The sequence below is a fragment of the Notolabrus celidotus genome, chromosome 2 (genome assembly GCF_009762535.1).
Source record: "Notolabrus celidotus isolate fNotCel1 chromosome 2, fNotCel1.pri, whole genome shotgun sequence".
NCBI lineage: Eukaryota > Metazoa > Chordata > Actinopteri > Labriformes > Labridae > Notolabrus > Notolabrus celidotus.
The window spans coordinates 26,194,154-26,222,076 of NC_048273.1; the positions used below are offsets into that span (position 1 = coordinate 26,194,154).

The window sequence follows — 27,923 nt, forward strand, 5'->3', positions numbered from 1 at the left end:
AAAAAAATAGAGTTGCACTTGAAAATATATAAATATCTTGTAAATGTTCATTTTATCCCTGTTTTGGAGATGGAGCTGTTTGTTTAGATTGTATAAGGCTCAGTGAAGTGAGGGTTTTGAGTGCTCTGCAAACACATAAATACTACTCTGGTCCAAAGAGTTACAGAAAAGCAATGCTTAGTTGTGATAAATGAAAGTAGATAAGAGTTTAAGTCATAAAACCTGGGATAAAAACTCTGACAGGACAGCTGCTCCTGATCAATGCACGTGCAATCTTGAAAACCTTTGCAAGTTCGTTCTCACGTGGAATCCTGGTCAGAGCGTGTGAGTTAGCTGTGAAACACCTGTGAAACCTTACTTATCTATTCTGACTGATGCTGCGTTCACATGGATCCAGGCAAACCAAACCCCCCCCACACACACACACTACACGGGGGGCAGGACAGCAACACAACACATGGCATTATGATGGGATTGTGAGTTACTATTTTAACTTAAAAGAAAAAAAACTGTACAGGCAAAAGGGTCTGGTATCTACTGGTTGATTTCATTATTACATTGGTGTACATTGGTGTGCAAACTGAAAGGTGCTGTTGAAATTTGTCGTTCATTATTTTCTTTTTTATTGTGTCTTAAAAAGAGAAGTCCACCTGGTCGTTTTTTTCACTTGTGTCAAAAGCATATTTTTACATAAGGAAAAACAAGGCAGAGAGGAGTGGTATAGCAGTAGTATTGGTTTTACTTTTTAATACTCCATTTATCAACTCTGCTCTCTATTAATGTGGGCAGCCACCATACACGCTCCCAATCATGGCTCACCCTACAGGTCCCCTTAATCTGTACAGAGTTAGGAAGATATGCTTTTAGCTTCTCTGCTCCAGATACTTGGAATTTACTTCAGAAAAACTTTAAACTGACCACTCTAAAACCAGTAAGACGTGTACGAGTTATTATGTCTAATTTTATTGATTTGAATTGTTTTTGCTTTCATACTTACTGTTAATGTTTTAGCGATTGTTTTTATGTATTTTCTTGTCAAACTTTGTGCCCTTGCACCACATCTTCTCTGATTATTTATTTTTTAATTTACTTTTAAAAACTGATTATTTGTATGTGAACTGTTGTCTGTACTTGTCTGTAGGTATCTCCCTCAATGTGTTTTCTGAGGATTTAAATAAAGAAAATGATGATGAAGAAGAAGAAGAAGAAGAAGAAGAAGAAGAAGAAGAAGAAGAAGAAGAAGAAGAAGATGATGATGATGATGATGATGATGATGATGATGATGATGATGATGATGATGATGATGATGATGATGATCATCATCATCATCATCATCATCATCATCATGATCCTCTTGCAGGCATCTGCACTGTACGTGGATGCACACAAAGCTTGAGTTTCATGATACCGTTTCCCCCTGAAGCACCACAAACTTCCCACACCGCTCATAAACATATCCATTAGTACAAAGAGGTCATTGTGTGAGAAGTTACTGAGTAATGTTCCTAGGTTTATCGTGTAGGGTTGCAGCATTTTGTAATGTACACTAATTTAGAAATTGACATTTATCCTACCATACCCTGAATCTGTCTTTTTTCTTGCATTACTCTTATTTAAAAAAACAAATTCATGAATTGCTCTGTATGAGGACATCATATTTTTTGAGCAGAGCATTGGAAAAGTCAGTAAAAAAAACCTGTTTGCATTTTTTGATGGTGATGAAACATAATGACACTAACAATGAATGTTTATCCAGTGATCATTTTATGCTGCCTGTTGGCACAAAAATCTCACTCTGCTTCAACCGTTGTTCCAGGGAAACAGCATCAATCTAAGCAAGGTTTTGGTATGTGGTGACACATTTGAAACGCTCCTTAACGGGCTCACAAAACGTGTTTGAGTCGACTTCTGATCAACCCTATTGTCTGATTTTGCAATTCAGACATTTAATCCAAAAGTATCTAAAAAAGGCTCGAACAACAACTCCACATGAAACAACATGGAACAAAGAAAGCACTGTGGAGCTGGTTTCTTATTCTTGTTTCACTGCTTGTGTCATTCACAAGGTGGAGCGTGACTGAGGTCTGTTTGCCCAGGTTTTGAAGCATTTCCAGTAGGTACAAATGATAAAATAATTACAATACATTTCATGGACTCTGGCAAAACTAGAAGTACACGGAAAGGGAGATGAGGATGATGGAAAATGTTTGGAGTGGCAATGTGGTGCTGATATTGTTAAAGCTGCTGTTTGCAGATGCATAAAAATGAAAGTGATGTCATTTTGCGTGTGAGGTTAAAGTCAAATTGATAACGTGCAAGATAAGGATTATCTCTTTCAAACTGAGGCAGACATTTCTTTATAGAAAAATACTGTCAAGTGTGTGTTTACTATAGAGGATAGAGTGCAATGGCCCCTTCTGCATTGCTAACAAATACAGTTTGCCCCAAGAGATCCCAAGCATTCTGCCAGCACCTTCACACCTCTTAGCATCACTGTTGGTGTGTCACCTTCCTCCCAGTCTGGTCATGTGAAAACCTTTAATACATTATGCTTCTGGTTTCCTCTTGTGCACATGTACACTTGGCTCAGCAGAGGTGAGAGGTTGTGTCGTGACCTCACAGTGGACTCCTCTTCCTGTACTTTACAACATCAAGTTCTACTCCGTTTTGTGGTAACAATACAAAACTATTATTATGATCTTTCTTTGTTAACGTGTTTAATCCTCTGGTTGTTTGTCCCTTTATTCATCTTGCAATGAAAAGTTTGGCAACTCAGAGTGGTAAAGCATAAATTCATTGATCCATAGAGGAATATTGGGTCAGTTAACAACATAGAGGACAGATTGCCCCCATAAAAACTTACAGGAAAATACAATTTAGGAGGATTTTTTATTGCTTTGGGGCCAACCAAAGCCAGTAAAATTTCCTGGGACACCAATTAAATACCTATAAACACAGTTAATACACTAAAAGTCAGCAAATAGCCAAGGCACAAATATAAAACACCCCTATAGGCTACTTTTCAATACAAGAAGAAGGCCTACACATGAGATATCTTGTAAAATCAGCTGACTATAACACTTGGTATCCTGTGAGGTATCTTAAACTGTGGAGTTAACTTATTTTTATTGTACATTTTCAGACCCAAACATTGAGACCACTCTCATGTCTGTTAAGTACAAAGCTTGTGCTTGCATTTACTGTTGATTCTGATTTATCAAAACTCCATAACAACAGTTATAAACCCTCCATAACAAGAAGGTACAACCTGATCTCACGTGTCAGATCAAATCAATCTGCTTGAGGAAGTCCGGTACGCTTCACCTCAGCCTGTTGGCACAGAGGCAAAACTTTAGTTAGTTGTGGCACAATCACTGGTTTCACTCTCAGGCAGATCTTGAGAGTCCAGTTACCAGGCACAGCAGATCAGGTGAGAGCATCTCTTAAGGGTGAGAAGAGACCCCTCCCCCACCCTACTTCTCCTCAGGGTCCTGCTCACCCTGTCAGAATTCTACTTTGAATCACCACCTTTTCACTTTACATCATCCATCACTATATTACACTTATGCCAAATAAAAATTGTGATATATGATGAAATATGATTAACCTATTAATATACTAATGAGACAATTTGACCCATATTTGGAGTTAAGTGTGTCACTATGTCTGCACCTGTTAAGTACACAGTCTTTGAGATGGAGTCCTGTGAATACAAAAGTCAGTGTTGAGTTATTTTAACAAACACATTGTTAGCTTTCTTAATCGAGTTGATTTTGATCGTAACTATAACCACACAGACTGTTTGATTTGTTACAGAGGAAGAAAACAAATGTCAGAATAAACATGGAGCAAACCATTTACAGATGCTAAAGGGTACCTTGAAATATACACTGAAGCCCAGGCTGAAACAGATGCCAATTGGTACCTGGAAACAGATGCTATCTAACAGATGTATTGAAAAAGCTGCCCAAGGGAACCTAAGCACAGGCAGTAGAAGGAATCTTGAAACAGAAAATAATGGAAAAACTTTGCCAAAAGGTAACTTTAAATAGATGCATAAAGGTAACATGTAAACAGACTGACAGGTGCTCAGCAGATGCTGCCATTTGTGTATGTATTAGATATGAAATATTACTTTATGCATGAAATAAAATGGATTGTATCTTAGGTAAGAGATGCTTTATGACGATATTTTGATCACACTAAGGGTAGCCGAGCATACGGACTGGAGGGAAGAAACTGTCTTTTCAAGGCTGCGGGATGTTTAGTGCTTTCCTTGAAAATAAAACAGGAAAATATACTGTATGTTACCAATCTGGAGCTTTAATTAGCTCACTTTAGGAGGGACTATTTTTAAACTCTGGAAAGAGACAATCTAGTCGTTTCATCTGAATACAGTTAGCTTAGCTAGTTTTAGCCATAGACTGTATATAATATGGACGTAGTATCTGTGACGTCACCCATCTGGTTCTGAAGCGCTGTTTTGAGGCCAATTGTCGGTGGGAGCCATATTGCTGCTGTCGAGTGATTGTGACTTAAAGAGGCTGGCTTTGAGCCTCCTAGCCAACAGCTGCAGTGTTCCCGCCTGTCAATCAAGTCAGCTGTGCCTCTCATCGGAAGACTCGTAATCTCGATCGAGAAATGAGCTATCCAGACTACATTCATCTTTTGTACCAGGCTGTAAACATGTTTATTTCTTCTGTAAAGATTGGCTGTTTTGAATTGGGGTGTATGTGGTTTCCGGTACTCAAGCAGATCCTCGATGAACTGCGGTTTTTAACACTTCCGCATTGGGCTCATAACTTTAGACCGGAGGTTGCCGCTTGGTTTTAGCTGATTTAACCGCTTCCTGACTCTAGCTTCATACTTATCAGACAATAATATACCTGGTGCTGACCTTAAGATCACACTGTTTGAAAAAAAAACCAGTAGAACCAGTAGAACCGGATCAGACAAAACCTTATCGGTAAGTTCTTTGCATCATCTGCCCGTGCACACGTACTGAGCCTCAGTCTTTGAGTGGATGGTTATGATTTTGTATGGAGAATGAAAATGTTTGAAGATTCTTGTGATGTTGAAGCTAAATTAATACAATTTTAAATAGCTAGCTTCATTAGCTAATGCTTTGACATCATTTTGCATTTCAGCTAACCAATACATCTCTGTTGGGTTAAACAGTGAAAACAGAAGTTTGCTGTCAGTAGGAGTTCCCCTATAGGCAACATTTAAATGGAATACAATGTGATCACAGGTGTAAGTGAAACAATTTTGATATCAGTATTCTAACACCATAAAGATGAAATAACTTTCAGTCTATTAGATAGATGACAGGACTGCTAATGGGCATATCTTCTGTTTTTCTGTCACATACCACATTCCTTGTTCCTCCAGTAATGAGGAGCACACTGGCTTTACTTACTATACCCTAAACACAAGACCATCCCACTTTTTTCAGATATATTTCCAAGAAAAAGGAAAACATCATTCAGGTCAATATGGTAAACCTAAAAAGTGTCTTTAAATCTCAACATTGTGGATTGAGGAGGCAAACATGAGTAAAATATCCGACCTCCTCTCACTTATCTTATCGTCATCGTCACCATCTAGTTCCATGCTAGGCAGTGTAGCTGCAAACATGTTGAAATTCCTGTCTATGCATAATGAGTTTTAAATGCACATTTAAGAAAGAAGAAAATAAATGTCTCAAGGCCTTGGTACTGTTGCCTCACATCTACATCCTCCTATTGTGACATTTTGTAGAATTTATTTTCTTCCCATGTTTTTTAATCCATCAGGAACTTCCACTCTAAACCAAGCTTTTCAAGGTTTAAATGATTTAACCAAAATTGACTTCAAGAGCAACTAAATGTGTTACTTTTTTAAAAATGAAAGTGTGTTTTTCATTTTACAGAAGAGTTACACTGCAGACTAAATCTCACTTCTCACATTGACTGATTTCACAAGAGACTGATCCCCTGGGCTTCCTGTTTCTAAAAACCAGAATGTCACTTGTGCATTAAACTTTCCAGCATACAGATGCTTTTCAGTGATAAAGAAAAAGGATAACAGGAAACTCCTAACACCATAAATCCTCTATCAATATCTGGAGAAACGTCTTTTCTTGTTGCACAAAGTTGAAATGCCAACTGAGATAAAGCAGGGGCTGGTAATATGAATGTTCTTATTCTGAATTTAAAGCTTCCTTAATTCAATTTTAATTCAAAGGTTGAAACAGTTTGAACTCGAAAGACCAGGAGCACTTTTTTTGAGAAATATACTGTATACAGTTATTCTGATTGAGTGTGCACTCTTGCCAACAACTCCTCTGTAGTGAAAATAAATCTTTGGCCCAACAGAACTTGGCACAGCCTTCATGTTTCCATGCTTATGCGGTGGAGTATTGCTTTAAACATATCACAATCTTAATGCAAACATACCATTAATTTCCTAATCCCTCGTTTCAAGATCAGTCACTGTGAGCGAAACGGGGGACTGCAAAGTGTGAGCATAAAAAAGGTGGCTTTGTTTTAAGTAGCAATTTAAATAATTTAATGACTTTCAAATCACTAACATTTTAACAGGCACTTCAACACTGCAACAAACTTTTTTACTCAAATAGTGACAATTAACAATAAATAATGCATTGTTGAACTTTAAGTTAACATTACTCTGAACTCCTAAAAATACATTCAAACAACATGCTTTTGGAAGCAGTAACAAGGCTTGTTCTTAGGGTGTACAAGGAGTTTTACCATCCTATCATGCAAGGTGACACATCCTACCTCTATAATAATTCCACTCAGAAAATGTATTACACAAAATCACAACTCTTGACTCTTAAATTCTGGAAGAATTTGGTTGACCACAACAACAGCTGGCAGTCTTCATTATGCTATGGAGTTCAATTGGACGTCACCAGTGTTGAAACTGGGAACTTCTTAGTTGCTGTAGTGCAGAGTTTAGTCCCACTTCCTCTCAGAAAATGTGCGCACTTAAGAATATATTCATCCTATATTTGAATTTAAATAAAAACTACTTTTCGTTTGCAGTGATTAACCTTAAGGAAATCAAACAATGGCACAAAATATCACTCTAAGGCAGCTTGAATCCAAAAAATCATTTTCTGAAAACACGTATCAGTCCAAAGAAAAAAAGGAAAGGAAAAATCTCCTTCTAAAGTGTCCCAGAATGCCTCTTGCAGAACTAAGTGGCCTTCTGCAACCCTTTACTAAGGATTACACCTAACTATTGAGTCCTCTGTCCACTTTGGATCTGTTGGCTTCCTTTGGGCTGTCGTTAGATAATTGGCCAACTCTTATTGCGACAGCTTATTCTGTCAGTAGCACTTAAAAGCTACAACTAGATACTCTCTCTCTCGCTCGTACACTCTCTCTGAGACACAAACACACATGAACACACAAGTGATCGAGTGTGACCGTTGCATCTGACATCCACTACTGTTATCTGCACAGGAAACACCACTGCAAAGAAGGCCAAAAGGAGGTCCACTGCATGGTTTACTTATGCAGCTTCGAGGAGCGGGCCTCTGTCACCCCTCGGATTTGTTCATTGTTTGAAGTGGTCAAGCGGCCTGAACACAGATTTATCCAATGCAAACACACAATAAAGGGTCCTTTCTATCAAGGCTGGTCCGTGTATTTGTCTTCTTTTCATAGTACAGTCCTCAGGTGTGAAGTTCTCTGTGTGGGCACCCTCCACAGTTCACTTCTGGGTCTAGTGTCGCCGGAAACTACGAGGCCTTTGTATGTGTCCATGCGGCGTGCAGCAGCTCGACCTTCCTTCCTTCTTTGTGTTCAGTCCTTCCTCCTGAAGGAGCGCAAACATTCCAGTTATAGGTTTTAAGTCCGCTCTCTCTCTTTCCCCCCTCATCTGCACTTCTCAACCCTTTGCAGCGTCAGCAGAAAGATTTTCAAGGAGAGTTCTATAAATGTCCGAGCGGAGGAACCGTGGGTATGAGTCTCTTTCCATCAGTCCATAAACTATCTTCTGAGCTTCTTCAAAGCAGTGCAGGGTGGGAGACTTGATATTCCTTTTGATCTGCTCTCGAGTGTGATAGTCGATGTTGATCTGGAATGAGACAGAAAGATTGGAATAAGGGGATTTGAGCAGAGAGCCAGAGATCAGAGATTCAGCACTTTGTCAGGCACTCTCTTGTGTCAGTCCTCACTGTGTTCCTTCACATTTTAATCTGATGTAACAGGATTTAAAGATGTGAGCACATATAGGAAAAACAACGCATCTGTGCATGAATGCAAAGGCTCCTAACTTACCTCTTTAGGTGATTCTGCTTTGACGAACTGCTCATAAATCTTCTTAGCTCTTGAAGACATCCTGAATGAAGACTTGATCTTCTTGTAATCCTCACAGGTGAGCCAGAACTCAATATTCTCATCACTGTACTCAGATTTGAGAAAGTTGCGAAAAGTTGCAAGTCCATCTGAGGAAAGCCGAGAAAACACACCAAGCGTAAGGAACCAAAAACTTCCCTTTTCAGCAGATCAACTATCCTCCTTTGACTCTTAACCTCACAAACTTTATTTACTGTTATAGCTGCATTATTGTCCTCGAGGGGAAAATCAACCTACATTTAGAATCCAGAAGCCGTTCCAGTGACTGTGACCATTGTTGGGTGTCTTCTAAAGTTAGCCTGCTGGAGGGAATGCAAGTTTGATTACTCGACCAGAATCAAGTTTGGGTAAAAAGCTGAAGGACACAGAAGCAGTCTCATCAAGGAAGCATAGCAGATGTGCTTATCAAATTTGTACAAAAATGTCCAACCATGGAATCGGTTGGTTCACTTGTGTGCCGTGCCAAAGCAAACATTGTGTCTCTAGTTCATTTGAATCCTTTCATGATGCCATAGATGGAAATGATAGAGGCAGGCTGGCTATTTTAAAACTGAAATGTATGCAAAACACTCCATAAGTCCCCTTACCTCTCAGAGCTTGATGAGTGTGAGAACATGCCTTGGAGTCGGCACATAAAGTTCTTTCCACTGAGAAGAGATAAGACATACATGAATATATTATCCCTATAGGATTAACTGCTGTTAAATTAGCTTCAAGTGAATCCATCCAAGCATGCCTGGCATTTCAGCAATTTGAAAAATAGAGCATGATGGAAAGTGAAGTTAGATAGCATTATTAGCTTAAACCCTTTTTGGAAGATTAAGCAGACACCATTGAATAATATCCTAATGTGTCCTCTTGTGCCTGAAACCCTTGTTGTGAGAACCGAAAATGCTAACTGCTGCTTTGCGAATTCAAAAAGATACATTCAATAAAACCAGATGTTATTAGCATGGAAGTCAAAGTTTCACTCACATGTTCTTGTTTCTCTTTCTGTCATCTCTATCCATGATGAACTGTTGTTTGTTGAGTGGTTCGACGATTAGGCTGGGCATTGTTTTGTTAAGTCCGAACTCTCAGGCTCTCCGTCCTGGTCATGCTGCGGCTGAGAGGCTCTTAGGAGGGTTCCCCCTGCAACGCTGCTTTTTATACCAAGGTTTCCTGTTGCTACGGACTACTGGGATACATCAGCAGCTCAGCCCCAGACTGATGAGGAAGCACCCCTTCCTCCTCCTTCTCCTGTTCCTCCTCTCCTCCCACCTCGCTGTCAGAAACAACACATACGCACACTGTACTGCATGTGTGCCTCCCTCCTCTTGATGCCTTTCTCCCTATTAAGTCTTTCTACGTCCGTTCCTCTCCTACTGCTGCTGCTGCAGATCATTCCCTCCTCCTAACTGGATGAGCCAAACACTCTGCACGCTGCCCTCTTATTATTTTTAGTCTAGAGAACAAATGCAAATTACAGTAACAGTGACTGTGATAGGCAAATCGTGACCTTCACACTCTGTGTCTTTTGGTAGGTTGAAAAGGAGAAGCTAGTTACAGGAAGATGACAGGGTTGTAGCTTTTTGGGATTTCTGCCTTTGTGACAAAACATACACTTCAACATTTATCGGTGCCACAAAGGGAATTTCTTAAATGTGGTGAAAATTCGTGCAATGCAAGGAGATGGCTGTGTGTTAGAAAGAGGAAACAGCAGATCGATTGCAACAGAATCAGCAAAGCGGTAGGAAGTTAGAAGCATTGTCTCAACGTCATATCATGACCGCTCTTTTTACAGCCACAACGATTTTCGTAATTGTCAAAACCCTTCCTTTTGGTTGACTGAAATCTTTAATGAATGAAGTCTGTCTCTACAATTTGACATTCAAATAAAACTAAAGAAGGGCCAAGAGAGCCTAAAAAAGTCAAAACTGGCCAGCTCTTACATCCTACAAGATCAAAGTTTTAAAACTGGTTCAATTGTAGTTAGTATGTGAGAAAAATAGCTTAATAATATCCATATGATGAGATTTGCTGACATTTAAAGTAATTTATGTGAAGATATTTCCCCTCAAACTGAATAAAATTGCCAGAAAGGTCAACAGCTACAAAAACTAACATGGATCCCAATCTTGATGCCAACTGATCCGCATTTGATGGACCACAGCCTTCTACATTTGAGGCTGTTAGTTGTTAAAGGAGCTCGGAGCAGACAGGGGTGAAGAGAGATAACTTAGCTTGGCCAGAAATTGAATCTTGGTGTGAGAACTTGTAGTGAACCAGACAGTTTCTTGGTGAGTGTGTAGCATTAACTGAAATTAGCTTTAGTAGCACTGACCCTTGACTTTGTATGTGTCCTTCAAGTCAGCGCTGGTCCATGATATATTTTGTCTGGCGTTGAAGAGGCTGCTGGAGAACAAGCTGTGGGAATTTATGGTCTTCAACATCCCATCCTGAACTTTTGTCTTATCTTGAAGGCGGGGGCACACTCAGACCAGAGTAGCTTTTAGAAAGTGTTTTCCAGCCACGTCGAAAGGGAAAAAAGTTTACAGCAGCATTAATGTCCAAGTTATAAAGAGGGGAGAGATGTTCAGTGCACACTTTCCTGTTTTCTTTGCCTGAGGGCATCCAGGTAGATATGTGAACATCAATGCCAACTTTCTCAACCGTGCATGCTCACTGGGTGAAGTTGTTTTTCATTGTCAGTTTCTGACATTCAAACGGTTCTTTTGAGCGTTACAAAGGTATGTAGGGTTCATATGTTGTTCGTTGTCTAAAAGCACCTAAGTTGAAACATATTGATTTCTTAAGACATGAATACAGTCCATAAAACACAACACACAATACTCATAGTAAGTGTGTTTTTCCAGCTTCCTGGGGCCGTCCTCTAGTTTCCAGACAAGAACAGAATATTTTAACTTTGGTACTGATGAGTTGGGTGTTGGATTTGGTGGTGAATACTGGCAGCAAAGATTTGAACAGGTACAGTTATACAACTGTTAATCTCTCGCTGAAGGTTAAACCAGTGCTGGTACATTCTTGAGCCAACAAAGCATAAACTAAAAAAGCAATATTTCTTAAATTCAAAAAGAGTCAGGTTAGAAACACTACTTCTGGTCACTAAATGTCATTGCCATTCTTATTGGATACCAAAGGGTTATTGGTTGGTGCTTGACTAAAGGCTTTTTATCAAAATGAGAATCCAAGGGTATGCTTTGAGCACCCCAAAACCTGTTTAGAAATCACTTAAAGGTGCAACGCCAGATTAAGAAAAACATCTTCCAGTCCCTCTGTAGTTACTTCTGCTTGTTCTACTCCAAGATTTGACTGTGAGTGTGGCACCGTCTGCCTTGGACTTAACACTGGCACTGCATTTTCTACATGTTTTGACGCGAGTTGCACTATTCCTTGTTACTTCCGACAACAGTTTATTTTTATGAAAACAAGACAAGATTACAAAATGTGAGGACCAACCAACCATCACTTGGTTTTGCCACAGTGCAAATATGTATCATAAGAGTTTGTCACAGTTTATAGAGGTTCAAGATCTATGTAAGGATCTTCAAAAGGTTACTGTTTGATACACTCAAAGACCTCCCTGATTACTTTATAAATCTTCTACCAGCTTCAAGTCTCTTTTTAATTTCACCAACAAAAGAAAGTTATGCTCATTTTACAGAACAGGGGAAGAATCTGGAAGAAAACCCAGAGAAAATGGATTCAGAGGGTGCTTAAAATACCTCTGAGGACTTCTTTGTTATCAGAAAACTGATTAAATGTAGTTTTTTTTTTTTTTTTTTGCCTTTAGCCAGTCTTTTCTGTTCCCCATCTGATGCCCCAGGCCATTCTCTCACAACCTGCCCTTTGGCTTGGCCTCACTGATGCTGCTCTCCCTTTTTTGCCCAAACACGGTTATAAGTGCTGGAGCGTTACGAAGAGACACCAAACACTGAGAACTGAAAGCTGTCCCTTTTTAAATGTGATGGTGTCTCCACAGTTACCCTGGGAAGGAACACGGCGGTATAAAAAGCACCATGCTATGACCATTAGCATGTAGCATTCAGAACTGTGAAGTTCCTCAAGTGTGACGGTCTCGACTAACACTCTGCCATTGACAGTGCTCACTTCCTTTTTTGTTTCTATGGTTACCATGCTGGGCTGTGTGAAAACAGCGACAGATTGTGTGTGAAGGATAGTGCGCCATGTGATGCAGGAGATGTGAGACCTCTGTCATGTATCAGGAACAACCCCTGACACCCGAGTGTACCCACACATACTGACGTTTGACATTGGAGAACTGTGGCTCTGCAAAGCCTGCACACCAGAGAGAAACACACTGATGTGCAACAACATATTCATTTGGCTAGAAATGCGAGGGCACCTGCTCTCATTATTATCAACCTGAAAAAAAGACTAAAAAAGATGCACATTTGACTTCATTTCATCCTATGTTTTTCATTTCTTGTAATTGCTCTTGCATCACAGCAGGAGCAGATATGCCGGGGGGTTTTTCGTAACCTTTTGTGTTTATGCAATGCACTTAACTTCTGTGTAGTCATGCTCACTTACCCAACTTACTTTGTTGGGGTTAAAAAAAGGTGAGTTTTTACATTTGAAATAAAGTAACTCTATTTTTCCCACTAAAATTTAAGCTTAAAAACTTAAATTTGTACAACTTAGTTTGAGTTTTCGCTGGGAACAGAATGATGTAACCAATGGCTTTACCTCTAATCCAAACTGTCTTAATGTTTGCGAGTGTAGATGAGAAGGAATTAAATGTTATCAACTCTTGATTTCATTTCATCAACTCATTCATTTAACTGCAGGTACTAGTAAGGGATCATGTAAAGTTACATGGTGGTTATTAAAATTAGAATTTTGACAGGGTGATTTAAAGTAACTAATACAATTGTTGTTATTATCACTACCTCTTAACTTATAAGTGACTTAGTAGAGATCAGTAACTTAACCTGCCTGGATTGCAGAAAAGGATGTTTGCCCCACTTTTCCCTATCAGAGATGGTTGGGGTCCAGTAGCTCCTTGGGCTGCTCTCACATCTGAGCTGCTAACTGTCATTACTTCCCCACTCTGAAGACCAGCCTGAGACAGCAGTAGCACTTTTACCACAGTGTCAACAAGCAGAGATGAAATGTGCTGAACTCTTTTCCGCACATTGATTTGATATGATGTGTGATCAAGTTCTCACTTTTGCCGGTGACAATTAACCATTGTTGTTATGGGTTTTTGACCAATCACAATCAGGTATTTAACACTGACCAGAAAGACAGTCATATGGTTAAAAAACAGAAGCTTATGGATGTTAAAACTAATAAATGAAGTCATTAGATTTTGTCTCTCCAACAGACCAGGCTCAAAAAACCTCCTTAAAGCATTTTGCTTTGCTTATTGTATACTTACAATATCACAGACATTCCAGCTTCACCAATTGAGAGTAGCGTTGTGAGTTATTGCTTGGCACAAAATTTGAGTTTATAGGCCTTCTAAAACTCAATTCAATTTGATGTTTCAATTTTTCACTGTGTAAAGATTTTTTTTAAGTCTGCACTGACTGCTTAGAAGAATCACAACAAGCTTTAAAGCCATTATCGTAAAAAACAACAACCTGTAAAGCTTAAATATTATCTTCAGAATCTTTACATTTAATAATTTTTCCTAACCAGACACTTCACCATCTTTTCCAGGAGAACATCTGTGCAGGTTATATCTCACAGTAAAGCAGTTGTGTATCTCTGCCATCATTGTCCACAGATGATGAGATTATTCCCCTAACAAGGCAGCAGATTCAGGCTGATCTGTTACGCCTCAGGTTGTCTGATGACTCCAGTGTTGTCGTTTAAGCCCCTGAGTTATTATTAGCTGCCTCAGTACTCCTTTTTAAGGCACAACCCTTCAGAATAAGGCCATTTACAGAGCTGAGCGGGATCAAGGGTTACTGCAGGGTTACTTTTTTCCAGTTTGGTAAACCCTATTGCTGGTGTGTGGAGTCATCTCTGCACCTAATTAGAGGATATATCAAACATGTGACCAAAAACAGAATCTCCTTGCTGGGTGAACTGTGGAAACTCTTCTCTTTTTTTCTCCCTGACTCATGCCCACCCTCACAGCTCCAGTCAGACAGACAGTCAGATAAATATAAACCTTTGTCTCACAACTTCTGACAGCATGGAAACAGTCAGATTTCTGAGAATACACATAAAAGAAAAGGTGGAACCAACACACCATGTGTGAAACATATCCAAAGTTGGACAAGGAGTTATGAGTTTTATGAGACTTTATTGCCTATTGATTTGAAGTTGGCCATTTTATTCCACATATCACGAACCATTTCTGTATCATTCTTTATCATACTGTAAACACCACCTTAACTTACAAAAGACTTTCAGGTAGCACATACCGTATTTCAAACAACTACATATGTTTGCATCTTCTTCACTGATATGTAGTGACAGCATTCTTTTAACCCCCGCGACAGACGTTTTGTCTTCTCTCATGACTTTTCTCTTTTGGTGTTTAACTTGCTTTATTACCTTCTGCAACATTTAATTAATAAACCACCTTTCATCTCTCCTGCAGTGTAAAACATCTTTACAATTAGGCCACGTAGCAAAAAAAAAAGCATCAGGAAATGAGAACTAAAAAAGCTTTGTTAGTACCACAAACTGTACATTAGAAATGGACTCTGCCTCTCGGCCTGGTGAGTGGAGCCAATGTTGAAATTCCTATCAATTTCAACAGCAAGCTGGGGAAAACTCTGGTGGGAAAGATGTTTGATTTAATGAGCAAATAAGACTACCTCTGGCTAAGTTTGTTACCCCAGTCAACCTTTTTTTTTATGGTTTCAATCTCTAGTTTGGAGTCTTTTTCCATACAGCCTAATGTTTTTACTTTTTAAAATGTAGTCACATTTTAGAATAAACCCACAATAAAGTAGGGTATGAGTTAGGGTGGTTGTCAAGCCACTACTTTGCAACCCAAATAGTGTCTGTCCTTCATACCACTGTACTTAAAGAAAGGAGTTGGCTTTCAATTTGAGGTTAAGTACATTTTTCCTCCTGTTTTTAGCCGATAAACAGAAGCAGTCCTTGCTAGTCCTTGCTACCCAAGCTTAGCTGCTAACGAAGCATTCACTAACCCCTTGCTTCCTCTACCTCAGCTTTTTCGTCCAGAAATGGTAACTGTAGTTCCAAAAAACTAGATGGCGGTGGCCAAAATGCCAAACTTGAGGCATCACATCGCAATCCCCAAACCAACGGACGACCACTTCCCGTCCACTTCTCATACACGGTCTATGGTGGACCCAGTGTTTTCGGTGGCCTTAAATGTACCAAAGAGTCCTGGATTTCTGCTTTAGACTCAGGTAGGCTTGTGAGTGCAGGAATCTAGGGCAAGAGTCTCTTTCCATGAGCAGATAAACTTGTCTCTGGGCCTCATCGAAGCATGAAAGACTCGGCTTCTCCAAAGACTTCTTGATCTTCTCTTTGATATGGTGGTCCACATTGATCTAGAAAGGAATAACACAGAAAAGTAACATAAGTGATAACCTCAAGCATTCATAGATTTGACATTTTCAGCTAGCTAAGTACATATTGTATCTCTCCCACAGTGTTGAAGTACTGCCTGATAAGGCAATATTTACATTATCTCCACCCACAATCTAAAGAGCTTCACATAGGTGCATTGAGGGCATTCCCGCTTTTACTCATGAGAGGTACAGTGTGTAGAAATAAGAATATTTAGTGATGTGTAGAGGTCAGATTCTAGACTGAAATGCTTCCCTGCTCACTCCTCCCATTGCTGAAGCCTTTGTGGTCTTTGAGAACAAGAAGCTCCTGAGATAAATGACATATGATATAAGTCTGATCCTCCATTAGTTAAGTTTTCACCATCAAAAACGTCTATCAATTCAAGTTCAATTCATATTCTATTTCTACCAAGTCTGTTCTGCTAAATGCTGCTAAATACTGCACGCTGTACCTCAAGGCATAAAGCAACATATGCAAATATGTTGTAACAAGCGATTTATGGATGTCTTTTCTTGGGTGCACCAGTCAAATCAATCATTCCCCATTCCTTCTCAGAATTGAAACAGAAAGATTCAAGACATTTACAATTGAGAAATAGGTCCTCATCTGAACTCAGAGTTGATAAAATGCTTGTGAACCACACCCCACAGGATATATCTTCACATCATGTGCCAACACTGAAAGTGTTACAGCCTACAGCACTACAGGCAGTGGAAGTTGTGACATGTTGTAGCTGCGTTTCTTCCTCCACTTTGAGTATTCACTCATCCTTCTTGCTAACATGACGTTTTTTTTTCATGAGCTTATGCAACCTTACTTTCCCCTGTTTCATAATCTCAATTCGGGGGAAATAGTGAATATTAAGGTCAACACACACACATACATTGCAGAATAAGATTAAAGAAGTTAATTCACTCAGCTCCACCATGAACACTGGTATCTCTGACAGACTGACCTCTCTGCAGGCCGTAGGCTCGATGAACTCCTGGTAGATCTTTTCTGCTTTCCAGCGGAGGTCGTCCACTGAGGCGGTTGACCTGAAGTCTTCACATGCGAGCCAGAAATCAATGTTTTCTTCACTGAACTCTGACTGCAGGAAGGTCCGAAACGCTGCTAGACATTCTGAGAGGAGAGAAAGACTTTATTTTAGAGTTCATACCTTTTTCAATTTCATGGAAAGATTACCAAGTTAAATTGTGTGTACGATTAGGAACTCATTCTAAGTATGGTTTTAAGATATAACTGTACATCAGTTATTTCTTTATGACCAGAATAATAGGAATGTTTCAAAATGAAGTTGTCTTACTTTTATCCTGAAGCAGTTTTTCCATGGTTGGGTGGACGTCATGGTCAGTCTGCCAACTAAACAAAAAATTCAAGTTTCAACTTTACTTTTCAACTTGTCATAAGAATTTGAAAGGTAACAATAATCAGAACATACTTCACCTGCGTTTTGAAGGAAAAGCCTCCTCCTTAACTTGTTGTACCATGAGGCATTGGATATTCTTCTTATGCCTCCTTCGATTAAGAACAATATCTATTCTTTGAAACAAATGATAACAAAAACAATGTAAGACGGTGAAAAGAAAAACCCTGTCACATTCACTCAAACACTGCTCAGTATCATTGAACTGTCTGTCTTACCTTCTTGGCCGCTTTACATTTTGCATTAAATCCTTAATTTCATTAAACCTAAACTTTGAAAACAAACGTTTCGGCATTTTAACATCCCTGGTCCTCTTTAGGAGCTCCAATAGTCAGTGGCTGTGTCTGTAAAAATCACCACCCTGTCTAGCACTCGCCCTAAAACTGGCAGGAAAGGTGCACACCTATGACGCTGAGGGCCTGCTAGTACAGGTTTCCTGATGCCCTTTGAATAAGCATACAGGCGTCTGCTGCTCAGACTCACTCAGTGCTGTTACTGACTCACAGCTGTAAAATTCCAGTGAGAGTTTGTAGAGAAACCTGCATGAAGAGGAAATCTCCCAGAGGTCAACTGAGGCCTGAAAACATGCCATTAATTAAAGCAGAGTGAAATAACGTTACACACAATGAGACACACTCAGTCAGCTAACAGTTACTTAGCTGTATCATGTAAAGTCAGGTAGCTACGCCTTTAATCTCTGTGGTTTTATTAAGTAAGGACATGTATCAAATTGAAGGAGTTCCTTTGTTTGTTTTAGTTATATAACTGTACACAAACATACACTTCACTTTAATTAATTGCTCATTTCATTGGAGATAAAGTTGCCAATAATTCAATTTCAAATGATTTAAATTCAATAAAGTAGACTAACCTTCAGGCAAAAAGTCAGGTTTTATTTATTTTTAATTTGCATTCAATTTAAATTGAAGCAAACAATTTGCACCTTTGACCTCAAGCAGAAGAAAGAGCAGAGAGAAATCTAAATGAGAGAAATATGAAACCAAATATCTAACCTTAAACCAACAACAGGCACTGCAGTAAAAACATACGCAATGAGAACACACACACCAGATATTTATAATTCACATCAAAGCTAAATATGTACTTTTTTTACACACACATATGTGCATCCATGCATGCAGTAACATGACTGAAGACAGGCCATTAGCACTAAAAGATTAAGCAGTTAATCACTGGCCTCAAGAGAAAGGTGTGTCCCAGTCTGAAGTGTAAAGGCCTTTTGTAATCTACATAGTTTGTATACACTACTGTTAAATCCTCCACCTTATTTGACACACAATGAATGCTGTGTAGATAAAGCAAGATCATTGTTGTCTTTATTTTAAAGTGCTGTAACTTCATTGTGGTTTAAAAGCTATGAAGGTAATTTCTGGATCGTTTATGTTTACAGTACAAAGTTATGTAACGAGAATGATGTGGGGCAGCTGTGGCTCAGTGGTTAGAGTCGGTTGTCTATCAACTGGAAGGTTGGCGGTTTGATCCCAGCTCCTTCAGTTATATGCCGAAGGGTCCTTGGGCTAGACACTGAACCCCAAATTGCTCCCACTGTGTGTTTGGCGGTGTATGAATGTGTACAAATGAGATTAGCTAATACTGATGGTCCCTTTGTATATAGCAGCCTGTACCATCAGTGAGTGAATGTGGTGTGAATGCGTGAATTTGAGTGGTCAGAAAAGACTAGAAAAGCGCTTCATGAGTACAATTTACCAATTACCATAGTGTGGTTGGTCCTTTCTCTTCTTTCTCTTTCAGTGGCTAGTAGTCGGTCATCTCAAAGTTGGGGGTTCGATCCTGGCTGCCCTGCATATCACATGCCGAAGTGCCCTTGAGAAAGACACTGAACCTGGTTAGCCATGAGTGAATGCGTATGAATGGGATTAATTAAAGCTGATAGTCTCTCATTGTGGTGCTCTCTGCTATCAGTGATCAGTGTATGGATGTGGTGTGAGTGGGGGAATTTGACAAGGAGTGCACAAAGCACCTTGAGTGGTCGGAGGGACTAACAAAGCATTGTATTAGTAAAAGTCCATTTACCCTTTACATTAACCAACAAATCAGTTATAGCCTCAGTCAGAGTGACATAAATAAAGTAGAAAGAAGGTACAGACTACTTTTCAAAAACATTCACTGCAGGCTTTATTTTTCTCGAATACTCATTATCTAGAACAGAGGAACAGGGTAAAAGTTGTTGAAAATACTGTGCCACAAAAGTCATGAGTGAGGGAGTTTGTTCAAGTCGTGGACAGCCTACAGTAGCCTCTTACATATCACAACTCTGCAACAGTGCTGGATTGAAGTTGTGCCATCACTACACCTTTGTTCTTACACATTTCATTCCAAAGCGGTGTAGTACTGGTGTCCCAGTGTGTGATGTTACATCAGACATGACGTTATGGAAATACGAGATGCATGGCTAGTAAGCATGCAGTAGGAGTGCCACACACACACTCAGACCTGCACATACACACAGTGCTGGTCAGCTCTGCCGGCTCTTACGTTATACCTCGCCACCATCTTTCCCTCACTCTGCCTCTGGAGGATCAGAGGTGGAATAACTTGCCCAACCATAACTCTTACATGCATTACAGAGTGCAGATGAGACTTAACAGATCCAATGACGCTGTTAGAAATTTGCTTGACTGCCTGAAGGACGTTAAGTCCTGGATGGCTGCAAACTTTCTGCACTTAAAGGATAATAAGACAGAAGTCATAATGTTTGGATGCGGTCCAGCAGTCTTTCCAGCTGGTTTTCTGGCCCCTCTTACACCAAACATCCAGTCATCAGTCGGGAATCTTGGCATAATATTTGATGACAGGCTGAAATTTGATCGACAGGTTAGTTCAGTTGTTAAAAACAGTTTTTATCACCTGAGGATCTTATCAAAAGTAAAGGGGTACCTGCCACAGAGAGATCTTGAGACGGTAATCCATGCTTTTATTAACACTCGACTGGATTACTGCAACTCACTATATTTTGGCCTGGACCACTCACTAGTGCACCACCTACAGCTGGTACAAAATGCTGCTGCCTGTCTTCTAACTGGCAAACGCAAGCGTGAGCACATATCCCCTGTCCTAGCTTCGCTGCACTGGCTCCCGGTTGCTTTTTGAATAGATTTAAAATTTTTATTGTTTTTTTTCTAAAGCTCTTAATGGCCTAGCCCCCCAGTACCTGACCAAGCTTCTCCAATATCATGTCCCTGCCAGGACATTGAGATCATCTGGTCAGTTGCTATTGGTCACTCTGGCTCTGGAAACAACCTGCCCCAACATATCCACTCTGCGGGATCAATCGAGATTTTTAAATCCTCTCTTAAGACTCACCTCTTCTCCCTGGCTTTTAATCAAGGTTGAGTGGACATCTGGCATAATCTTAATTACATTTTAATTGATTTTATTCTATCTTATTTTATCATATATGTGCACTGCTTACGTATTTTAGTATTGCATTTTGGTATTGTATTGTATGCTATGTTTGTCATTTGTGCTGTTTTTGATCTGTACAGCACTTTGGTCAACCCCGGTTGTTTAAAACGTGCTCTATAAATAAAGTTTGAGTTGAGTTGAATATGTAGGAGCTAAGCAATAATTCATTTTAAAAAGGATGATTACAAAGGGGGAAAACCTCAAAGTTATTCAAGGGGAAAAAAAGCACACAGGAACTGTAACATGAACTGAGTCATGTAAGGACACAGTGTGATAAAGATTTACAGAAGACAGGAAGTTAGCTGGGAAGTTCCTACATGTACTGAAACTAAGCAACCCAAACAAGACTCATAATGTCTATCTCTTTAATGTTGCACATTAATGATTCCCACACTCATCGATACACTCACTCCTGGGTTCTTTCCCAACCTTAAGTTTACACACTAATCAGCACAGCTTAGCTCCTCTTGTTGACTGTCCTAAGACACAGGTTGAAATAGTGACGGAAATTTTACCACTCACTAAGCCAGGACCTCTGTGTACATTTGGGTGTGGGTGATAACATGGGTGTGTGTGTGGTGCTTTTCAGGATTCCCTCAGGGGTCTCTGCATTGTATAGTGGTGTGTTTGTGGTTAAGAGAAAGCTGAAGTGGGTTTGTTTTAAACTTTCCACACAGTCACAGGAGTTGCACTTGATGCACATGCACTGTTAGGGAGTTGACTTCTTGGTGGGCGACACCCTTCGTATTGCATGGTTGACTGAACTACCATCACTGAGCTTTCAAACTGTAATCATGATCAGCCATGCCTGTGAAAGGGAAGTGATCTTTTAGGTTTGCATAATTTTAGGTTGGCAGGATTTTATAAAGAATTCAATGCAGTAAGCAGAAATAACTGAACATTTGTTTAACAATACGTGGGTGTTTATAGTGGCACATCATGTGTAGAATGTGGAGTGTGTAGCCTGCAACTGTACTGTTGTGGTTCACTCTCACATCCCTCACAGCTTCATTTTCTGCAAAGCCACCCAGTTTATTTAGGGGAAGAAGCGCAAAAAACCTTCTATGTACTACCTCCCCATGGCTGGTTTTGGCACAGACAAACTTGTCTGCTTAATATTGAGCATTGTGGAGCATTTAGCAGCAAAATAGATCAATTTCTCTCTGGTGGTGACCAAAATCAGAGTGAAAATTGTAACTTTAAATTGCAGGAAACTGGAGTATTACTATCTTTGAAATATAATGTGTCTCTGTTCTATAAGCTACTGGCATAAGCATGCCTGGATAACTTGGTCATACTAAGCACAGTAAGTAGTATTACTTCAAATGCAAAGTAGCTAACAATGAGCTAACCAGCTTTATCCAGTTTAGCTGAACTTTAAGTTTCCATAAATCTCATTCTTAGTAATTTGTCCTCTGTGTAATGGTCCTCCACCATGTGGGAGATTGTCTTCAAAGTTTAGCTCCAGTTATACAATCCAAACATCACAGACATTAAACACTTGGCTGAATGCTGTTTTAATTCAACACTTGGAATTAGCCAAAGCATTATATAAAATTGATGGTTATAGACCAAATATTTTATTTAATATGATGGTTATCTGTCCCTACTTCCTTCCTCCCACTGGATTTATCTCCCTTTGGCTGAAATTCAGAAACATACTGCTTAAAAATGACTTAAAATGTACAAATATAAATCTGTTAACACCAACAGAAAGCCTGACAGGTGCAGCCCACACAAACCTGAAATTTAACCATTTGGTATAACTGGATTTTTTTCAGCGTACTAAGGCTTCTGACCAGCTGTCAGCACCCTGTACTGTCCTCTCCATATTATAGTTTCTCTTGGTGGTACAAAATAGCACCTAAAATACATTGTTAAAGCTAACAATGTGGCACTTGCATCCTTCGGGTATTTCATGACGCAAACTTATCTTTTTTCATCAGACAGTAGCGTCAATTTAACACAAACTGGCACGTCTACAGTGTTGGGTAAACAAGGAAAATCTGAATAAAACGGTCTGACTTCAAAAGAGCACAAAGAGGAAATGAACTGAAGCAGAGCTGGATGATGACACGGGTCTTCTTTACCATGTATTTAGCTGTAGAAATTTAGAATGTAATACTATCAGAATACTCATGGCAACAAGTGAACATCTGGCCCTTTTTTCACATAAAATACCCTTTTGTTTTTTACGTCTGTTCACAAGGCTTGCTTTCTCATTTCCTTAATGAATAAAATATGTGGTTTACATTCAAATATTTTCACTTCATACATCTCTCAGAAAGACACACAATCAGATAAATGAAACATATTTTTTTTTACATACATTCTTTTAAGATCTGAAAAGGTTTATTTGAAAAAAAAAACAACAACAAAGAATTCTGCACCAGATATTTCACCTCTTTCTGGTCTGTTTAATCACCTCGTGAGTCCTCATCATGTGACCACTAGCCAGTCCCTATGCCAGAGGTTTGAGCCACTTATTTTGAGGTCTGATGATTTGGACCTCCAAAATTAACTTCAACTCTTTTTTTCCAAATCATTTGTATCTGTCATTCTATAAAAATACACCACATCACATTTTTTTTCCCCGTTTGAATAGGAAAAAAGTGCAAGAATGCCACTAGATAGATTCTAGGTTGTTTCTATGCAGATGACACAAAACTTGTCCCTAAATTAAGAGAGCCAAAAGTAGAGAGTACTATGAAACTCAACAACATTCATCAGCCTGTAGCCTAGAGATCTGAGTCATAAATCAACCCCAAGAAAACTGAAATATTTGGATCATTGATCATTACTGCTCCCCATGGTTGCAACACTGCAGACATTTAAAGTAGGGCACTTCCGCTTTAACAGCCACCGGTGACACTTATAAATCATTGTGGCTCCCGAGTTTGCCCCCTTTCAGTCCGTCAAAATACCTCAACTTAAGTGGGAGACACTTGAATCAAAGATGAATGAGTGAGTCACTCTCTCATCCCACTGTGGGCTGATTTTCCTCTTGAACATTAGTTCGCACAGCAGTGGAAAATAGTTGATGACTGAGAGCACCTCCCTTATCACTTGAGAAGAACAGTGTGTTGCTTGTTCTGTAAAACCTGTTTTTTTATTATATGACACCCAGGTGTCTTAAAAGTCATAGTTCAGTTAGCAACAAGCGGTTTGTGTTATCTGTTTACATTTTATGCCGTTTAAAATGAAATTTACTCCCACTGCATATGTTAGTTTGTTGCAAAGTTCCTCCCTTGGTGACGCCCATTAATGTCTAGGAATTCTGTTTACATTGCAGAGTCATTAACCATAATTTATAATTTATGATGGCATACATTAAATCATGTAAACTTGCATAAGCACATGTATAAAGTCTACCAGTGCATAAAAACACCTTGTAACTTATGTTGGAGGCAGATTGGGCATTAAAATGGTTGTTTAATCAGAATTTGTTGGTGTCAAATTTATTCTGAAACTGAAATTTTACCCTCAAGTTTATTCAAATTTCACTGAAATAAGTGTGTCAACAGTATTCACCAGCTTTTTTCTGGTCTATTGCAATTCAAAGACGATCTAGTTTCAGTATGAATGCCAGGGTGTGTGTTGTGGTGACGTCTTGAGAAAAGCAAAACTAATTGGGTCATAACATTTGTAGCTGAATACTGATTGTGGTTGGGCAATTTGACAGACCTTTGAGATGCATGAGAAACAAAAGTTGAGTGACTTTAAAAGGAGGTGTGTTAAGAGAGCTATTTTTATCCCAGATGTACTGATCATGTTGTATTTGTTTTATCTATCTCCACACCCTCATCCCTGCCCCATCTTGATTACACTGTGATTATGTAGCATTATATTCAAATTCAAGTGTAAAACCAAGGGTGGGTTGTACACAATATCCCTGAACTGTTCTATGAAATAGTCAAATGTCATTCACTATTAATTTCACAAGTTTTTATTTTTGTTTCCATCAACAGTGCACAGTCATGATGTTTGTAGCAATTTGTAGGAATAACTGCTGGGTTCATTTTGAGAGGTTTAGAAAGTAATTTTAAGACTAAAGCCTGATTAGACGAGAAATGTATGTGCATTGAATCTATGCTGTAGCATACACTATTGGTATGCATAGCCCCGTACCTAAGCAGAAACATGTGTATCTAGCCTTAAATGCACCTGCTCAACAATGTAATCACGTGTCGAAACAACGTGGACTGCAAGCCCTATGATTGGTCTGCTGGGTCTCATCCTACCTAACAGGTGCAAAACATTCCCATATCGTCTGCCTTCACTGATTCAGGGAAAATACTTTTAATCACCTCCTATGTCTCCTCTCTTTTCGCCTTTGCAATAATTGGACTATGATCGACTGCTGTTCAACATTCATCAGTTCTAACTCCAACATAAAATTCTAAATTCAGTCCCCATGGTGTCCTGTACACAAACAGGAAAATAATGCAGTGGAAGCACAGACTGGGGATATGACTAATACATAAATTGCACGGCCAACTAACATTAGGGTGAGAATTGTAGAGCGATGCAGACACGATAAGGCACAAGTATGTAGCGCTCACAACAGCATAGGCCACCACAGCCCACCTCGTCATTGCAGAAGTTTAAACCAGGCTAAAGTCATTGTTTTTTAGTGCAGCCATAATGTAGGATAGACTGAATGGAACAAATTGTTCAATAATAAACAGAGTTAGAGTTTTCAGACTTTCAGATTGCATGTATGGTGTTAGCTTTAGCAAAAGCGTCAATGTTCAGATGGGTGACTGAAATGCTGAAATGCTCCATAGCTTGCAATTACTGACGTTCTTTTTCACTTAAGTTTATCTTGACCAGACAAAAAACGTTTCCTGTGCCACACACACAATAAAGTAGTTTCCTAGACAGGTAAACGAAGAGTATTTCACAAAATGACGACTCTAACAAGCTTCTTGTTTGATTTTTGAGGAGTTTTCAGCAGCATCTCACTTTCTTTGTCAATCATTTCTGTCATTTTCTTGGAACTGTTGATGTTCAAAACTTTCACTTATATAAGTTCACATTTCTGTTCAAACTTTACATGACTTCTGTGCCTTTTTCTATGTTAATTTCAGAAGTAGGTGGACCTAAAGTTGAACTTGTTTGGTCAACAGTTGTTTCTGTCGGTGACTTTCTTTTTTTACATGATAACATTTTTCTTAATCACAATTCAGAGGACAAATACTGCTATCACACTAACTGAAAATCAATCGCATACTCAAAACTCCTTCTCTTTGTTGGACCCACATTTCAGAGAAGTTTGTATAAGAATAAATGATATACCTTTGCAGCGTGTTCACAGCAGCAGAGTTTCCCCTTCCTGTCAGCAATATCCTCCTTTCATTTGACTTCTATCACCATCCTTCAGATGTTTTCAGCAGAGCTGTTGGGACATTAGCATTACATAATAATGGAAAATCAAGAAGCATTTCATCAGCCTGGTCCCGTCTGATTGACAGGAAGTGTGCCTTTTGAGATATGAATGCTTACAGCAGGAATAATAAACTGGAAGCTAACGGGAGTAAGAGCTTTCACTTTTGTTTGATTTGTGACGGGTATACTGCTTAGATCAAACTTTAAAGACAAATGATCGTTATAGAATTATAAACAAGCACTGTGTTCATATTCAGACAGGCTTAAGTATGAATTATTGCCTACTTAGTACTCTATGTTCTACGCATTGTATTATATATTTTTACAAGTGTGTTTGTTGCTTCGTGTTTTTTGTTCTTGCTGGTGGGCAGTGTGGTTGTATATCTGATTGGACTGATTTATATTAGATCAGACTTATCTTTAAATGGAAGCAAAGTTTGCAAGTGTGAGTCAGGTCAATCTACACAAAACTTTCTGCTATCTTAGTTAACAAAGATATTCTCATCAACAGGAAGAGGCTTTTTCAAAAGGTACAATTCTGTCTGCAAACGGTTCACAATGTGAGGAACTACTGAACTATGTCTGCATCTGGAAATAGAGACTGTGAAGTAGATGACCACTGATAATCCAAAGTAAATTCAGTCCCTGGAACAGTTAAGCATCTGACATCCCAGCATGCTTAGGGCCATGCATGAAGGTGTTGCAGTTGTAGTGAGAAGAGGAGGGAAAGCACGCCGAGCAATTTGTGTTGATCTCGCTGAGGTTTCATGTGGATTGGAAGCCATGGTCACTAGTCTGTGCCTGTCTGACCCTGTGTGCTCGTGCCTGAATCCCTCTGGTCTCTGAAACAAGCTTTTCCATCGCACCTGGTGGAGTTAGATATCTCATCTGTATGAGTGACTAGCTAATGGGGAAGTTGAGGACTTTCTGTATTTTACAAGGATTTCTTCTTGTTGTAGTCCAGTTCCTAAAATCCTAAAATATGTCTGAATGTAGAAAACAAGTGTCTAGTATTGAAATGATGTATGGTCAGATGGTTGTCATGCAGAAGGATGCCCTTCTTTGGGTTTCTGTTCCTTATGGATGAAAAATGGCTGTGTAGCAGTAGAAACATCATAGTCTCTGTTGATTGTCTATTGTACACTTTAAATTATGAGTTAATGCTCATAAAACACTCTCTGTGGTGACATCCATGTGATTGTGATCTGATTATTTCCTCCCTTTTTGACAGTTCAGCTGCAGAGTGTTGAAGGCGGCAGTAGCTCAGTCTGTGGGGCAGCAGTAGCTTGGGTGGGGAACTGGAGGGCCACCAGTTCCAGTCCCATCACAGACCAACTTCAATTTCAGGCTTGAGTCATTTGTTTTATATCATCTCATCTCTCTTTCCCCCATCATGTTAGCCGTCTCCTTGACTTTCATTATCAATAAAGACAAAAAAAGCTCAAACTGAATCTTGAAACAGGAAGCGTTACCTTGCTCCAGTGATTTTGGTGTCTTTAAGCTTCACATTGTGTTTTGGAGTTTACACTCCTTTTTGTCATGTAATGTATGGTGGGTTGTTACAACCTTAAGATCTTGTCTAATCCTGAGGAGATTTCGATCCGCTTATTGAACATTATTCCACTTGATTACCAACCAAAGAAGTAAACAGGTTGAAACAAAATATTGGTTTAAAGATGGTTTCATTTTTTTTTTATAAATGCTTCATTCATACATCCATGAGCACAATATATTCCTGCCAGCCTAATTGTGGGTCAAATTAA

The 27,923-nt window shown here is 39.3% G+C and overlaps 2 protein-coding genes across 3 annotated transcripts; both read right to left on the minus strand.

The window, feature by feature from the left end:
• Positions 1–5,494: 5,494 nt before the first annotated feature.
• Positions 5,495–9,700, minus strand: LOC117808052 (regulator of G-protein signaling 21-like). Of its 2 annotated transcripts, none has more exons than XM_034677491.1 (5): positions 9,345–9,700; positions 8,957–9,016; positions 8,607–8,671; positions 8,292–8,458; positions 5,495–8,088 (listed from the first exon to the last, which is right to left on the minus strand). In XM_034677491.1, the coding sequence occupies exons 1-5, from the start codon at positions 9,422–9,424 to the stop codon at positions 7,900–7,902; spliced, it is 561 nt and encodes a 186-aa protein (XP_034533382.1). In that variant the 5' UTR covers positions 9,425–9,700; the 3' UTR covers positions 5,495–7,899. The 2 variants fall into 2 exon arrangements, with proteins under 2 accessions (XP_034533382.1, XP_034533390.1); XM_034677499.1 differs by having other exon boundaries at positions 8,607–8,668; positions 9,345–9,593.
• A 4,945-nt stretch (positions 9,701–14,645) lies between these two features.
• On the minus strand, positions 14,646–17,624 carry si:ch211-117l17.6 (regulator of G-protein signaling 21). Its single transcript, XM_034711902.1, has 5 exons — positions 17,544–17,624; positions 17,346–17,441; positions 17,206–17,261; positions 16,855–17,021; positions 14,646–15,877 (listed from the first exon to the last, which is right to left on the minus strand). The coding sequence occupies exons 1-5, from the start codon at positions 17,618–17,620 to the stop codon at positions 15,692–15,694; spliced, it is 582 nt and encodes a 193-aa protein (XP_034567793.1). The 5' UTR covers positions 17,621–17,624; the 3' UTR covers positions 14,646–15,691.
• Between the last annotated feature and the right edge of the window lie 10,299 nt (positions 17,625–27,923).

Coding starts and splice junctions, on each gene's coding strand:
- si:ch211-117l17.6 (XM_034711902.1), bottom strand. CDS start 17,620: ATGCCGAAACGTTTGTTTTCAAAGTTTAGGTTTAATGAAATTAAGGAT. Junction 17,442..17,543: donor AATGTAAAGCGGCCAAGAAG/GTAAGACAGACA, acceptor TTTGTTTCAAAG/AATAGATATTGTTCTTAATC. Junction 17,262..17,345: donor GCTTTTCCTTCAAAACGCAG/GTGAAGTATGTT, acceptor TTTTTTGTTTAG/TTGGCAGACTGACCATGACG.
- LOC117808052 (XM_034677491.1), bottom strand. CDS start 9,424: ATGCCCAGCCTAATCGTCGAACCACTCAACAAACAACAGTTCATCATG. Junction 8,672..8,956: donor CACTCATCAAGCTCTGAGAG/GTAAGGGGACTT, acceptor CATTCCCTCCAG/CAGGCTAACTTTAGAAGACA. Junction 8,459..8,606: donor ACGGCTTCTGGATTCTAAAT/GTAGGTTGATTT, acceptor GGCTTTCCTCAG/ATGGACTTGCAACTTTTCGC.